Consider the following 17,631-nt stretch of genomic DNA (forward strand, 5'->3'; position numbering starts at 1 on the left):
GGGTACTAGCCTAATATGTGGGATCACTTCGTAAATTATATAAATTTCTAACTATGCTGTACACATGAAAGTAATACAAAGTAATATTGAATGCCAACTGTAACTGAAAAATAAAAACAATTTAAAAAATAAATTTAAAAAACTGTAAGTGACAGAAGGGGCAGGAATGTACACAACAAATAACCACTGTTCGTGAATGCCTAAAGGCAGGGTTTTGATAGAATTGTTTGTTTGTTTATTTGTTCATACAACACACACACACACAAACACAGTGATGCAATGTGGCTCCTGTACTCTGGAGTGCCACCTGCTCTAGTTAGGCTTCTGCATAGATAAAATGAAGATGTTTATTAGCAAATACTGAAATATAAATGCAAATTTTCACAGTATTCCAGGCAGCATAGTACCAGATAGCATTCTCTTCATAATCTGGTGGTGGTTGTTCTAGAACTGAAAGAGTCCTTCTAAAATTCCCACAGAGACTCAGAGAGGTTAAGTGAATTACCCAAGGTCACACAGCTGCACTGTGGCAATGCCAGGACTCAAACAGAGGACTTCTGATTTGAAGCCCAATGCTCTGTTACACTACACTGCTTCTTGTAATATTAAACATCCTGTCAAACGCAAATTCACAGAAACAAAAAAAAAGTGATTTCCTAAAAAGAAAATGTAGTTCTACTAGATTATATGGCTGGTCTTTAAATGTCTGTGCTTGAATTTCATAAACATTAAAAATAATAACAACCCACAGGAACTAAACACCTTATTATCTTCTAGGTGCTTATAAAAAATTAGTGTCCAATGAATGCTGTCCCCATTACCGAGATGCTGCAAAGGGCTGAGGGCTGGTAGAGCTGGGCTGTCTTTAGGGAGGTCACCCATCACTCTCAGCTAAGGTTTCTAGCCAAACTGAAAAGGGTGCATGTGGTGAGAAGGGTGCTCATTTTGTGCTTGGGACGCAGTAGGCTGAGACCTATTAACTTGCCCAGTCCTGCACTGGGGCAACTCAGGCAGGGTGAGCAAGGAGAGTGGTCAAGTCTGCCTGGACAGAGTGAGCGACTGCGCAGTGCACTGACACACAAAATGTTCTCGCTAGAAGCAATGGCGGCAGGCGGGGGGGCTGGGGGGGGCCTATGCTGAGAGGCACAGCTGGGAGAGGCAGAGAAAGGAGAAGAGGCCCAGGCCCAGCTTCTACTTCTATCTAGTATAATCAGCCCTCCATGTCTGTGGATGCAGAACCCGCGGATACAGAGGGCGGACTAAAGGACTTGTGTATCTAAGGTTCTTGGTATCGGGGGTCTTGGAGCCAATCCCCGGAGAATAGTGCGGACCGACGGAGAGGTACCAGATGGCCTCAGAAGTCCTCCTACCCTCAGTAGTTTAGGATTAAACGGCAAACATAGGTTTCAAATCCTCTAAAAAGAGTTAAGCTCAAATCAATTCGTTGTAATGTTTGAAAAATGAATGAATACTGTTTTGAAGAATGGTACGATTCTCTGAGGAATGATATTGTCTCCAGCTAGACTTGCAAAATCACTGAGTTAATTTACCCCAAAATAAATGCCAAAAGGATTTTAAAAGTAAACGCAAAAGTGAAATGACAAGGGAAGTAGAAGAAAACATAGAGAGTATGTATTTGATGTCAAGATATAAGACCTTTCTAAGCATAAAAGCAAAGAAACAAATGACAAATGGAAAACAAGTCAATTAGTACACAGCAAAAATACAAGATAAACATTTTAAAAATTAAAGGGCAATTAAAAACAAAAAAATGAGGAGCCTATTATTTGCACCTATGGGAAAGGGCTCATACTCTTTATCTCTAAAAAGTTCTTATGGTTCATAAGAGAAAGAACACATTTATAGAAGAAAAACAAAAGGAAAGGGAAAAGTCATCATTCCAATAAAAAAAGAGGTCTTACAAAAATACAGTCAAATTGTTCAATATTCAAATAAAGGCAAATTAGAGCATAAGAATATCATTTTTCCTCAATTGAATGGGTGGGAGAGGAGTTCTATGAGATTATATCCAGTGTTTATCAGGGTATGAACAAAACAGGTTATAGACTGCAGGTGAGATACACCAAAACATATGGCAATTAGTATTAAAAGCAATTTCAAGATGGGTACACACTTTAACCCGCCATTCAACGTCCAGGAATTTATCCCAGGGAAGTAGAGAAGAATGCAAAAATTTAACAATGTTCATCACCGTTTTATGCAGAATCATGAAAAACTGTAAATGAGCTAAATATCAAAAAGCCCTCGCTACAGGAATGATTGTTCTTTCACAAGATACTATGCCACCAAAAAAACCAATGTAGAAAAACATGTAAAGACGTGGTGTGACATTTATGATACTGCAGAGTGGAGGAATGAAGCATGTAACTAAAACAAAGCAGTTGTGAGGGAACTGACATGCTTTTTACTTTCTTCTTTGTGCTTTTCTCTATTTTCCAAGCCTTCTAGCCTTCTATAATGAGCATGTGTTAACTGTTTTCATTATTTCTTAAAATTGTGTTTTTAAAGCATTACACTGAGTCATTTTCATTATTTGCTCTATGTGCATCCAATTATTTGCTCTGACCATAAAAAAAAAAAAAAAAAAAAATCTTTACCTGGAGTACTTGGATAATAGGGTCACTTGGCAACGAATTTTGATACTATGCCTCAACATCAAAATTGAAAACAGTGCAAGAATCTGCAATAACTATTTGAAAAAACTTCGCACCCAAGACCAATTGTTTTACTTCCTGTGCTTACTAATGAACTTGACATTAGATCAAAATACATATGTTCACAAATTTACAAACAGCCTGCATTTCAATACTGTGGAGTACAGAAATTAATTTTAAAAAATAATAAGCATTTTTAAACTTGAATCAGGCAACTGTGCGATTCTCACTTAAGAAAAATCTAATGTTGTTAAATTCAAACAAATTGGCAAATGAAAATTCAGTTAAAAATGTTTATAAAATGTTTAATAGCACAGATCTTTAATGCGCTAGGCTAAACCCTGACTTACTTGTCTGTTTGCAAGTATTACTTCCCAGAAATGCTACAGTGTAGAGCACTGCTACTCAAAGTGTGGTTCTCCGACAGGGCACGGATAACACCAGGGAGCTTGTTGGAAATGCAGAAATCTCAGGCCCCACTCATTTCAAACCTACGACACTGGAATCTACAGTTTAACAAATCCCCAGGTGATCTGAATGCACATTCAAGTTTGAGATGAGCTGGTATAGAGAAGCTGAAAGCTGAAGTGTTATAAGTCACAACTAAATAAAAGATTATAGATAAAGTCACGTTATCTCTAGCACCCAGCATATACCAGCTTTGATGAACATTTGTTGAAGGAATGAACCTGAAGAGATGGAAGAGATGACAGAGAGAATGACTGCCAAGCCACATGTGAAGGCGGGTAGGCATATGAAAGCAATAGGAAAACATATGTTCTCTGATCCTGTAAGTCTCATTGATGTGAAACTTCAATGAAGTGTAAGCCTTGTGCGCAAGTCTTACTCTGAAATGAACAAAAAGTCGCCTCTCATTCCAACATGGTGGCCAGGAAAAATCTGGCGAAAGGGGGCTATATTTTGAAACAGCCATGCATTATGCCATAAAAGGAATGAAACACCAAGATAAAAGCCCTTCCAGAAACCAAAGACTGTTCCAAGTATGTTTTCCCTACCAAGCTCGGGAGCACACCTAACAACATGCCCCTACATACACTGTCTAAGCCAGAGTGCGGGCCAGAAACAGAGTGTCACCATTGTTAACTATGGACATTTCAAGACATTTCTCCCTGCAAAAAAAAATCACAAGAAGACTTGAACAATGTATTGTGCAAATGCATTTGAAAAGTTCACCCTCAAGCTACAAAACAATGAGACTCAAAATATGATCACTAGATGGTAGCTCTAGCGATCCTTTGCCCAGATGAAAAGGTCAATAAAATGACAGAGGTTACAGGTGCTAACAAATACTTCCTTCTCCCTCCCTTTAATTTCTGCAAACCGCTTCATCTCACAGCAGGACGAGAAGGACATAACCACAAACACTGCCTACTCCGTAAGGCTTTGGATTTCTGCTGGGCAAGCAACCAAGAACAGCCTTTTGAGTTGGGAAAAGCACAGGCAAAGAAAGTAATATGGCCTCCATCCTGTCATCCGCTAAAGCAAAATAAAGACCCTGTGTCATTTGGTTTTCATATTTATGCAGCTTTCCAGAATCCTTTCCTCCATTTTCACATCCGTGTCCTACACAGACCTCAGTCAGAGACTGGTTTCTATGGACTGCTCTGGAGAGCACACAACACGTTTTCAGGAGTAACCAATGTTAACCCCACACTGCTGAAACTGGCATCACACTCAGAGGTTATGTCAACATTCTTCTCTCCTCCTGGCAGGTCTTCCACACAGGAACTCCTCACTCGACCTGCTAAGAGGTGACCACACCACAATCCCCAGGCCAGTCTGGCAAGACTGGAGATGCAAGCGTATCCAAGCCCCAATGGTTCAGACACCTCACCTCCTTACTCAGCCCTGCCTTGGCCTCTCTGCCAATCGTCCCTTTCTGTTTTCTTCCCTGCTGTGGTAAAAATAACTTCCTCTTGAAGAGTCTAAATCTGAATGTGATTTCACACACATTTTTTGGCACGTCGAATGAATTTTGACACCAAAGCAGAATGAAATCACAAGAAATCTGCAATCACATTTCTGTAAAACTCCAACCAGATGAGTCAGTTCCATGTTTTCTCGTATATTGAGAAAATACTTCCAGGCAAGACAAGATGCTGTAGTCTAAGCACCACGTCAGTTCCTTTCGTCCTGTGCTTCTCACAGACTCAGCCAAGTCTCAGAGATGGAGGGAAGCAGAGCAAAAGGCAGGGGGCTATTTGCTATTAACTGAGTGGGCTTGCTGGCTGTGGTTTTGAGTGTAGAAAAGGGCCTCTCGGTGGTCAGACCATCCAACAGAAATGTGGCCCCCAAAACTCAGATTTTGTATTTAGGGCCAGAAACAGGGCTCCAGAGAGCTGCCCCCAGCTCCACTCACCTCTATTAACTACAGAACTGTGGTGGATGGGCTACAGTCATTCTGAAAAGAAGACGGTCTCCGAGAGAGTCACTTCTGATAGTGCCTCCTCGCCACAAAGTAGGTGCACAAACAGAGGGAATTGGCAAATTCCTCATTTCTACGGGCCAGTGAAGGGCCATATAGACAGAGGAAAGTGATAAGATGCATAAGGGAATGAAAATCATTTCATTTTTTCATGTGCTTATTGGCCACTTGGGTTTCCTCTTCTGTGACATGCCTGCTCATAGTCTTTGTGCATTTATCTCGCGAATGCTCCTTTCTTATTGGTTTATTGATCTATCTGCATATTAATCCCATTTCTTAGAGAAACATCTGTCCCCAATCTGAGTCCTTTTGCTTTCTTCGTGGGATGTTATTGTCCAGAAGGTTTTACTTGAATGTCATTTTTTTTTCCTTTGTGGTTTGTGCCTTCTGTGTCTGCAAGTGACTTCAGATGAGGAACTACTGGAAAATAGACCGATTTGGACAAGATTTGTGTGTGTGGGCGTGGGTGGACCTGATAGTCATCTTCATGTCAATTCTTTGAAAGACAAGGACGTCAAATAGACTATTCTCCATAGCTCCCAGAAGAACGAGCAGAAGCAGCTGGAAGCTACAAGGCAGTAAGTAGCTCACCACACTGTGAAGAACCCCTCAGCCATTGGAGCTGTCCACCAAGGAGTGGAATGTTCGGCAGCGGGCAGCAGGGACGAGGCTGTGAGAGGCCTTCTTGAACAACGCAAGTTTCTTATCCCTACTCGTTTTCCTTCTTTCTTCCTATCGCATTGTTAGGCTCTGAATGCTGGAAAGCCATCTCTTCCTCTGCCTCCTCTCTCTGCCTTCCTAGGGACACTCTGCTTCCCATGATTTCTGGAGCAAGAGTCTCCCCTGACGGCCCAGATAGGCTGGGGCAAACTGGTGATGTTGGGAAGACAAAACAAAACAAAACAACCACCTATGATTAAGACTTTGAAAATGATGGCCTAAAATGTTTTTGTGTATTTTACTTGCCTTAGCCACTTGACTCCTGCAATCTTTTAAATAAGCATTTGTCTTCAAAGGAAATAGTCTTATATTTTCAGTTGCTACAATTAAATGGCTTATCTCTTTCGACACATGATTTTAAAAGTAGATGGGGCCTTAGAAAGCACCTAATTCAATGATTCTAAAGAGAAAAGAGGCACCATCCCTGGGGCTGCATATAAAAATCAGCTAAAATATTTCTTTAAAGAACTCCAAACCAGCCCATTCTCCCCCTCCTGGCCACTGGGACATATTCCTAGACAGACCATCAAGACCACATGGAAACGTTGCTGCTGATGGGGGTTCTAGGAAAGCAAAACAATTGAAACTCATAGATCTAATCAGGCTTCTTCATTTCAGAGGTGAAGAAACGTAAGCCTAACAGGCTCATGTGACTTAAAAGCACTGCCGCCACTGAACTATTTGGGGACTCCTTCCAGACCCATGTCCAGTGTCCCTTCCATCAACCCACATGGCTCCACCTGGTAGTTCCGTTTATCCAGTGAGAAGTCATTCATGTCAAACAGCCTTCGTATCAAAGCAAGAAGTTCCGTGCTGGAATCACAAGGTCATAGTTTTCCTGGGCAACATTTAACTTTCTACTAAATAATGTAAAATCACATTTACTGTCAACTTGTCAAGGACTTGGGTGACCAGCTACAATGGACGGTAATGGTCTTGTGGGTCTCACTTGCCCCAACACCCATCAGAGGCTGGGCAGATAAAGGCAACATGAAGAAGTGAAGACTGGGAAACAGAAGCATGTCCATCAGCCTCTTGGCAAAGACAGGAGCCGCTACGTTGGTTCACTGCTGTTGCCCTGACTTCTAATGGAAGCAGAGAGAAGACGGTGGCCCTACTACCGGGCACGGTGATTCCATCCTAAGCAGCAGAAGTTCTTGTGGCAGCCCCAGTGCATGCCTGGCATTATGATGGTTGGAAAGGGAGGGACTTTTCAATCACTAGTCCAGCCCTAGGACAGTTGGTGACCCCAGAGAGTGAGCTGCACTGCACTCCCTCTGCACAACTATTTTTATTTTGTGAATGCAGGGGAAAAAGTGTGGATTAATTCAAAACCGAGGAAGGCAGGCTATGCAAAGAATGTGTTCTTTAAAGACTGTTTCCAGGAAGTGGAAGAGAGGATAAGAAGCAGGAAGGTTTGTGTGTATATAATTAACGGGGCAAAAGACTGGAGCTTGTCAGCTGTTGAAGGGCCCCTCCCAATCTGAGGGTGAGGGTGACAAGATAAGCCACAAAAATACTAGTTCAGTAACTTCGTATTTCTTGGTTAGAATGTTTCTTTCAAATGGAAGCCAGGCCATGAGTGAATTTACACACTCCACTAGTGTCTGTGTGTGTGTACGCACGTGTGTATGTGTCCCAGAAGGAGAGTCTGAGAAAAGCAAAGAGGAAGGTGAGAAAACTGACATTTGTCGAGTTCAAATCATGGGCTTTGGGTTAGAGGAGTACCCTACAAACACCAATTATTAATCTCATCATATAGATCAAAACACCTGAGGTTCAGAGAAGTCAAGAAACTTGCCCAAGTACTCTCAGCTAATAACTGGTTGCACAGTGATTCACCCCCAGATCTCTGTTTTAAAACATATTCTTTCTAATGTCTGATGGTTCTGGCTCACAGTAGGCCTTCACTGAATATTCACGGAATGATTGACCGAAGGAATTTATATGTTTCAGAATACTTTCATGTTTATTTCCATCAAGACAATAAAAGTCGGACTCACTGAACTTGAAAAAAAATCAATGATGTTTCCAGAAGTGCAGTATGGTTATTTAAATCATCTGTGAATGGAGTAAGAATTACTTAATCAAAGCCATGACTTAAGGTTATTTCAACGTCTTTCATCAAACAAGAGTGAATAGGTTCGTGCATTGAGCCCTAATTTTATAGTCTATTTTTTTGCGGTTCTAGATAAAAATCCACTATGCTGCTATTTCAAAAACCACATCATCTTATGGTCTCACCTTCTTAAAGACTCAAAGTCATGTTTGAAATGTTGTAGCTAATTTAACACAAATTGCTACCTAAGGAAGACACTGACCTAGAGAGAGAAATAAACTGCTATTCTGCAAACTCCCAAAACAACTGGGTTCAGGAAAATGACAAGAAACAAGAAGTTTGCATCCTAGTTGTTTGCAGCCAAACCTCTAGATTGATCTCAGGTATTCTTAGTTACAGGGAGAGCCCTACAAATCTACTTCAAAATCTCTACAGGTAAGAGGTGGACAGTGATCCCCGGGCACAGAAGGCAATGTTTATAGAACTATATGTCATGGTGGTTTTCATGCCTTTGCTTGGAGCATATGCTTCAAACAGCCTGGAAGAGATGGGCGGTAGACATCAACTGAGCTCGAATCCTTCCTGGCACCCCTTCCCACATTCTCTGCTTACAACAGTGACCAAACAAAACAGGCTAGGAACCCTAGTGAAGAACAGTCTGCTTAGCAAATAATATATTGAATCAACAGATACTTCCTGCAGGCCTGTGCAGAGCACCCAGGAGAGGTGTCAGAGGAGAGGTGGAAAGCGCTGACTAAGCTTGCTCCTTTCAAGCAGCTCGCCCACAAATTATCACAATACAGGATACAATGTCAAAACTTCAGAAGTGATCAGGAAATAAATACTTCAGGAGTTCAGAGATCATCATTGGCATTTTAGCTTCCTAAACCATCAACACAGAGGCAACAGAAGAAGCAAAGGCAGGCAATGAGACAAGAAAAATGAGCCAGTGGCTATCTTTGGGAAATTATAGATAAAACTGATATAACACCAGAGAAAGACCAAGAGGAATAGCATACTCTGAACACCAAACAGCTCTCTGGCTCTTTAATATGAGAGTTACGAATTGTTCAAATTGAAGCTCCACCAAGCAGTCTGGAACTGCCTGTACTTATTTTAAAGCTTCCTATTTTGATAATATATATTTTTAAAACCTACTAAAAAGTTCTAACCCTTTTGGTAAAACAACATTTCTTTCTAAAATGCATAAGTTACTTTCCTAAAGAGAAACATATATAGGAAATATTGCTCCTATATATTTGTCCTGTATATTCTACCACAATGGGAATAAAAAATGAACTGCGTATGAATTCCAATTTTAGGAGAATGCTCAAAATTTCCTTGGTAGCCTTTCATACATTGTATAAGGAACATAATGTACCCAAATGTTTTCCCCTGCTGAGCTCATCAGCTCCATTCTAGTGAGCAAATACAAAGACGAAATATTCCCATCCATTATACTTTAATCTCCTGTTCAAAATTGGCTATGCTCTTATTCCACATCCAAGTCACAGTAATCTTTGTGACATCTGTAAAATAGACAGATGCTAGCTATCCATGAATTATCATACGTTAGAGCTTTGCAGACAACCAAAGTGTTTAATATTTGAAGTCATCTATAACTGCAAAAAAAGACCCCCAAGATTCTTTTGAAGAGGTCCCTGTTTTCAACCAATTGTTAGGAATTTACTTAGGTTTTACTATATAGCCAGACACTGTACTTAGCACTTTGAAAGTGACTAAAGTATAAAATGAATTTCTCGTTCCTTGAGAAGGTGCATACTTATGATATAGAAAACAATACATACCAGTATTCTGTTTCAACCAATATCATCATTTGCAATTTCAAAATAAGTAGCAAAATCATATCTGTGAAGGGTCTAGTATCCGGAATATATAAAGAACGCTTAAAACTCAAAAAACAGGACAACAACCTAATTCAAAAATGGGCAAAGGATGTAAATAGACATCTTTCCAAAGAAGATATACAAATGGTCAACAAGCACATGGAAAGATGTTCAACATCACCAATCATTAGGAAAATGCAAAACAAAACCACAATAAGATACCACTTCACACCATTAGGGTGGCTATAATTAAAAGACTGGAAAATAACAAGTGTTGGTAAGGATGTAGAACACTCATAGATTGCTGGTGGGATATACAATGGTGTGGCCACTGTGGAATGTGAAAAACAGCTTGGCAGTTCCTCAATAAGGTAAACATAGAATTACTGTATGGCTGAGCAATTCCACTCCTAGGTATACATCCAAAAGAACAGAAAATGGGTGTTCAAACCAAAGCTTATATATAGATGTTCATAGTAGCACTACTTACAGTAGCCAAAAGACAGAAACATCCATCAATGGATGAATTGACAAATAAAATTCATACAATGGAATATTATTCAGTCATGAAAATAATAAAGTACTGATACATTCTACAACATGGATGAATCTTGAAAGCAATATGCTAAGTGAAAGAAAAGAATCACAAAAGACCACATGTTAAATGACTCCATTTCTATGAAATGTCCAGAATAGGCAAATCTACAGAGGCAGAAAGTAGATTAGTAACCCCTTAGGTGAAGTGGGGAAAGAAGAATAGTAAGTGATAGTTAAAGGGCAGTGGGGTTCTCTTTGTTGTGATGAAAATGTTCTAAAATTGACTACAGCTATGGTTGCACTGACCTATGACTATACCAAAAAGAAAACTATTGAAAACTATTAAGCAATTGAAACTTTACATGGGCGAATTATGTCGTCTGAGGGTTATATCTCAGTAAAGCTGCTTAGAAATTAATAGCATATACTGAAATGTGCTTCATTTGGAATTTTCATGAACAATAATGGCTACAATTTTGACTTCTGCAAATAGGAATTTTTGGTGACAGATTAGTGTTTCTGTCCCCATTTCTGATAAATAAAAGGAGATATAGATATAGACATAAATGATATAGATATAGATCGATATAGATATATCACTGTTTGCTTAAAGTTGAACTTCTATAATAAAAATAAATATAGATAAGACAAAATTTATTTTGTGGTCAAGTCTTACTTCCTTCCAAAAAAAGAGCAAGTTATAACTCCTAATAATTCTAGTGGCTACAGTCCACCAAATAAGATGCTTTATCATTGTCCATCAGTGGAGTAGAGCTGCAGAGAGGGCAAGCTTCTGTTTCTGTTCCTGCAGCTTCCCTTTGGGGAAGCAAAATATATTATTTCTCTCGGGACTCAAAAAACTTGACCACTTTTACTCTAGTTTCTCAAATACAAAACCAACTAGTGTTTTAAACTTGGCTTGATGACAGGGAATTTGAAGAAAGACAGTATCCAGATAATACATATTTATATGTATTTTTAAACAATTCATACTGAGACTAGTCTACATTAAAAATAGTTTACAAGGCAGAATGCTTTTCACCATTCATTCTATGTGTTTATGGAACAGACTGCCACAGTGCAATTCCATTTTCTGTTCTTCCTCTAATACAGTGCTACTGTGTCCCCATCCAGCCCTATAAGATAAATTTGCAGCTATGAACAAGAATGTCATTTTCTTTTTATGTCAACAATTTCTATTGATAACATCATATTTTATGCATTCATTTCCTAGATTGCTGTCTGGGGCCTGGAGTACTATATTTAAACCATACGTGATGTGCAGAAGAAAAATTAAATTTGGCTTTTAAGGTTTAGAGAAACTATTTTGTAACAGATCTGGATATCTATTTTCACATTTTCCTTTAAATTCATTTAAACGTAGAGAATTTTAAATTCGATAAAGTTACCTCTTTTTCTCTCTCTTTTTTTGACTCAAAACTGTCATGCTCATTTTAAATATATATAAAGATTGGCAATTCTGAAAACTAAAGTAGTATATATCCATTTAAAGTAGTATAAATTAAAAATGGAAAGGAAAGCATATCAATTTGACATCAATCCAACAAATATAGTTCCCATAAAGGCTAAATCACATATCCAAGGCTTGATGATAAATCCTTAGAGTTTGCTGGTTGCATAAGATCAGTAGTAAGCCATCTGGCTTATTCAGTTTACATCAATGCAACGAGAGTTAATCCAAGTTTTTGATGGGTCCACAACTCATAAGTAATGAGGCTAGTGGCAGAAGCTGCACCATAACCTAATTTCTGGGGAGATTTTATTTGATTTTTGTTTGTTTTCCTTAGAAAATCAAAGTCTGAATTGCACTTCAAAAAATATGAAATTTCACTGAATTGAAAAGACTGTGGTCTCCAAGTTTAAGGACAGCATTTGCTATATTCACCTATTTACCCCATTGTATGTTTGTGTTCCCCCTCCATCCAATTCGAAGAAGGAAAAATTCAAGACAACAGTTATCCATGCTTACTCCCCCAAACTTACTTTCCATTTTTCAAATTTGTTGAAGGCAAAAAGTATCTTTAAGGAGAACAGGCTTTGCCTTTCCCCAAACTGACTAGAAAGAAGGAACAGTTTGACCCCGCTTGCTGTGGGAAGAGAAAGCATCATTAAAGACTCCTGTTCTTTCCTTCCTCACACTATACTTTCGGGTTGCCCTGCTTCACCCCATTCTCTGTATCTCCTAACCGTAGAAAGTCTAAAGCCAGCTAGGGCCAGCAGATGTTGGCTTGTCTTTCCCAAAGACAATCCCTTGTCTTTCCCTTTAAGCAGCAAAGCAGATGCATTTTTAAAAGTCGAAATTTAAAAAATGAAACCATGTACATCACCTTTAAAATACTTTATAGATAGCTTACCTCTCTCTCATCTCTCCTCTTCCTCACAAATATGTAGGAAGCTTCCTGAAAGCAATGCTTTGTTCTAGAACAATGGTTATTGGGCTTGAGCCAGCATCAGAATCACCTGGAAGACTTGCTAAAACACAGAGTGATGGGTTCCACACCCAGACTTTTTAATGCAGTGGGTCTGGGATGAGACCTGAGAAAGTGCATTTGTAACAAGTTCCCAGGTGAGGTAGATGCTGCAGGCCCAGAGACCACAAATCGAGAACCACTAGCCTAGAAGAAGGACACCTGGCAGAGAAAGAGAAGATCAGGAATTTAAGATTCCATTCCCATCACCTCCAGTTGTGTGGCTCTGGGGTGTCGAGATCCCTAGTACATGGACGCAGCATCGCGGAGATGAATACAGGAAGGTAGACTTTGGGCACACCAGCTGCTTGAATTATTTCTCGTCTCTGCTGACCCCTCAAGACACTCAGAGTAGAAGTATCAAGAAAAAGAAAGTGAAATCGTGGAGATAAATATGATCAGTTTTCACCAGTCAACTCTTTTAGATTCCCACTTACATCTTGGGTATATTTCCATATTATATCTTAAACTGCCCATAGTACTATACAAGGAGTACCTGAATCAGACATACTTGGGTTCAGGTCTTGCTTTACTTGCTGTGTGTCCTTCAGCAAGTCAGCAAATCTCTTTGCCCTCATTTCTCCCATACTGAATATGGGACTAACAGTGGAAACTACCTAAAACATTACTGTGCCGATACAATGTCATCCTGCACATGCATGGCCTGGCACATACACAATAATGTTAGCTTTCTTGTAAATGGTCACATCTCTTGGCTTTCCTCCGAGAATATTCAATATTCAAGATCTTAAACAGCATACTACGTATTTTGATACAATAGGTTCAGTTATTTCAGCAAATAGTTATTGAATAGCTGCTATGTATCAGACGTATAACATTATAGAACGATATTATACAACGATATTAAAATAATGTCCAGAAAAATGTTTGTTTTATTATTATTTTGATTTAGAAAATTTTGACTTTACATGAATTTATATTTAATAATATTTTCCTCCAAAAATTTGCTAACAAGAGAAATTGAGAGGATATGTTTACTAACCACAAATTTTGTTTTGACAGACACTAAAATAATAGAATGGAGGAAACAAGGAGAAAGTAATTCTGCAGATACCTTGGCCTTGTATTATTAAGGGTATATTTTAGACCCTTTTAAAGACCACAATCCCACTTTTCCTGAAAATCACTGTATTTATGTAACAAAACAACAGGGACCAAAATTGGACAAGTGTGTCCTATTTTCAGTTCACAATGATGTCATTTTTTTTTAACCCATCATGTCAGTCAGAAATTTAATGATCATTTACTAATAGGAGGAATGTCCAATCCTTTAGTTCTTCCGGGTTCCCTGAGTGAATGCGGTGAATTCACCCTTCTGCCAACTGGGCCTCCAAATTTATCAGGCCTCATTTTTTGAAATATATAATGATAATACTAAATTCTGCATACATGTATTTGGCTGAATTTGTCAAAGGTAAACGTGACAGATATTGAAGTTTCTTGATTTCACCCTCAGTAATGCCTTTGCTTCTTCCTCCTCCCAGAGTTTTCCATTTCCAAGAAGGGTATCAGAATCATGACATTTTAGTTACCTTTGTGGCACTAGCAGGTGTCTGAAAGCCTATAAAGCTATGAGACTCCAAAATACACAACTCAGGAAAAGAAGAGATTTGACTCCTTAATAAAAGTGCGTATTATCCCAAATCCTCTGGGGGGAGGGGAATAAAAGATGCTCAAGATTGTACTTTGGAAATCTACTTGGACAATATTTTCCTTTAATTTTCCTTAAAGCATCTTACAAAATCATAGTTCCCCAAAGTTTCTACAGAACTAGAAATGTTACTTTTAAAATCTGAGCTTCTCTACATGGACAGAGCATTACTTTATCGGCGTTTACATTTCAAAATGCACATGTACATTGTACAATGCACAATGCACATTTTAAATGCTGCGTTTACATTTCAAAGTGCACATATGTCACTTTGCTGAAGTGGTGTTTTTCTTTCGAAAACGGTGTGCTATCGAGACTTGTGGCTTCTGAGACGAAGAGACTTTGGTGGGTAAGTGTAGCAGCCTCCATCCAGCCTGCTGGAGTCTTTTGGTCCATTAGGATTCCAGCGCTTCAGCGGCTTCCCTTTGCGCACCCGCTCGCGTCAGGCAGATGCCGGATGTTTGTCGGGTGGCTTTGGTTTGTCGGGTGCAAGAAGCTGGACCCCTCCCAATGTCTACCACTTCCCTGACAGACTTCTTCTGGCCACAGACTTGTGAAAGATTTGCATCCTGCCTTGGCCAGGGCGCGCAAGCCAGCGTCGTGCGGGGACCTGGGTGTGCGCTTCCCGCGCCGGGACAGGGAGCTGTGGGTCACGCCCTCCGGCTTGGAGTCGCTCTTTTCACTCTGGGTACAACCCCATCCTTACCTTTGCTAAAAATAGGCGGCCTCGCTCCTAATAAACCAAGCACACCACCACCCCCACCCCAACACACACACACACACACACACACACACACACACACACACACACACTCTCGTTCTGGCTTGAGACACACACAGCGCAGAGGATCGTCCAATCAAAGCAGGTGACATTGCTGGCCAGGCTGAGCCGTGCCCTCAGACAGCCCCAGACCTCCAGGTGCAGCCCACTCCCCACGTCCCACTCGCTGCAGGCCACGGAGTGAGCAGGGGCGGCCAAAGGACAAGCCAGCTCAGAGGAGGCGCGGAGCCTGAAAACTGCCCCTGGGTCACCCAGGCCCGTGGCAGGAGAGAAAGTTGCGGGGGCAGAATTCGCTGAACCGACCATGGAGAGGAGCTAAACCCACCCGTCAAGACCGGGATCGTTGAACAGGACAGGACTTCGGTCACTACAATGCCAGCGAAAGGGTATCCCTTCTCTTCGCTTCTCCGCACACAGTCAGGCCTGAATATACACCCACTCGTACACACACGCCTGCACTCCGCTCCAGATAGGGTGGCGGAGGCGGGGAAGGTATGCAGCGCCCCGCCCCGGGGTACCTGTCGGGCCCGTCAACCCAGCGGCGCCCCCGCCTCTGTACAGGCGGACGGTCGCGCGGGAGGCAGCAGGCGCCCCGGGCCGCAGCACCCATGCTCACCGGCGTCCCATCTCGGGAGCCTTGGAGCAGAAACCCGCGGGCTTGGCACCCGAGGTCCCCGGCGCGTCCCCACTCCCCCGCCCCCCCGGCACAACTTTGCGCGGCCGGCGCCGCCCTCGCGCCTGCTTCCCTTCCTTACCCAAATACTGCCGCAGGTCGAGCAGGAAGCGAGGGGGTCCCCCGCTGAGCTGATAGAAGAGAGAGCCCAGGCAGAAGACCAGCAGGGTGGCCATGCAGAAACCGTAGTCCCGGAGGGAGAAGCGCAAGAAAGGCAGCAGGGAGACCCGGCGCTTCCAGCTGCCCAGTCCAGGAGGGGCGCCCCCCAGAGGGGCCCCATGGGGCCAGGGATCCGCGCCGCCGCCGGGATGCTGCTGCTTCTTCTTCATCGCCTGCACCGCCGCCTCGCACAGCCTGCCCGTGCCAGAAAAAGGTCACCCATCCGCCTGCGAAGAGGAGAGCCCGGCCGGCCGGCTGCACATGGGCAGGGCCGCGCGGAGGGCAGCCCGGGTGGGGGCGGGGAGGGGCCGAAGTTGCAGGGCTCAGGAGACTTTCCTCGGCATGGTCCCCGCCGCCGCGGCCCGAGCGGCCGAGGTGCCCGGCCCCGTCCGGGGGGCGCTGCCCGCGCCCGGCCCGCTAGCGCCCCCACGCCCCGCGCCCAGCCGCGTCTCGGGCTCGCTCGCGGCCGCCGGGGCTCGCCTCCAGCGCCAGCGTGGACCCCCCGGCTTTGTGTCTGTCGGTCTCGGCGTGTTTTGTCCCGGTTCAGGCTCCTCTAAAAAAACGGCAGGGAGGAACAGGAGGCGGACACCAGCCCCTCGCTCCACCTCCTTGACAGGGGTTTTCCTCCTTCTCCTCCCCTTTCTCCCTCCGGCTCTCCGCAGCCCTCTCTCCTCCCTCTTCCCTCCCTCTCTCCGCTTTGGTCTCCGGGTTTCTCTCGGTGTCACGTTACTGCCTCTGCCTGGGGAGGGGCGGGGGGCGCGGCGATTATTCGCAACAAGGAAGAAAGTTTCTGGGTGTGTTTTTTCCTTCCCCCTTTCTCTACAATCTGGTCTCAGTTCCTGCGCCACCAGCGACCTCTTGGGGGCCCCGCTGACTTCCCTCTCGTAAACAGTCACCGGCAGGAAGAAGCACGACTTCTTTTACTATATATATATTTTTTACAGCTCAGAAACTTGATTCTCCTTCTGTATCCCGAGCTATTCGCAAAAAGCAGATAAAAGGTACTAGGACATAGATCCAAGGCTTTGCTGAGATGGTGACAGAGCAAGTGGTGTAAATTAGAAATCCACACTCCCCATAGGGCCAGGCTCATCGCCCCTACTCCTACAAGAGAAACACAGCTTTCTTCTTGCTCGCGCTCACCCTACAACTACTCATCGACGTTAGTGACCAGAGAGACAAGGGGTAGAGAGAGAACTCAAGGAGGTCACACCGCCAGCAGATTCGAAGGGGAAAGAGCCCTTACATACCCATTTCATTGCTGTCTCCCTTCCCTCGGAGGGACGCTCCTGGACCTGAAAAAGAACCTACCGGAGAAGAAATGCTGCACCAAATACATCTGCTGACGGGAGTGCGTGGCGCACGAAAAGGCTGCTCTCATTAGCCACCTTTTCAGTAAGAATAATTTATTGCTATATAGAGAAGCTGTACCACCTGAGGCCTAAGTGACTTGTCCAAGGTCACAGAGGTACTAGGAATCCGGCTGGGAGCTGCACCCAAACCTGTCTGACCCTTAAACCCACTGTGCTGAGCGCTGCACCGTACTGTCACCCAGCCAGGGCCCTTTCCCTTA

General features: G+C 42.7%; 1 protein-coding gene across 3 annotated transcripts in view; it reads right to left on the reverse strand.

The window, feature by feature from the left end:
• UST (uronyl 2-sulfotransferase) overlaps positions 1 to 16,736 on the reverse strand; it is a 265,472-nt gene extending 248,736 nt beyond the window's left edge. Inside the window, exon 1 of one of the 3 annotated variants that reach the window (XM_074333694.2) lies at positions 15,982 to 16,736. In XM_074333694.2, the coding sequence (XP_074189795.1) occupies positions 15,982 to 16,228 (247 nt within the window). In that variant the 5' untranslated portion in view covers positions 16,229 to 16,736. The remainder of the gene's footprint in view (positions 1 to 15,981) is intronic. The other 2 variants (XM_088795402.1, XM_019746947.3) reach the window with 2 other exon arrangements.
• Between the last annotated feature and the right edge of the window lie 895 nt (positions 16,737 to 17,631).

Source organism: Rhinolophus sinicus, chromosome 2 (assembly GCF_057876585.1).
Source record: "Rhinolophus sinicus isolate RSI-liver-muscle chromosome 2, RSI-T2T, whole genome shotgun sequence".
Classification (NCBI taxonomy): Eukaryota; Metazoa; Chordata; class Mammalia; order Chiroptera; family Rhinolophidae; genus Rhinolophus; species Rhinolophus sinicus.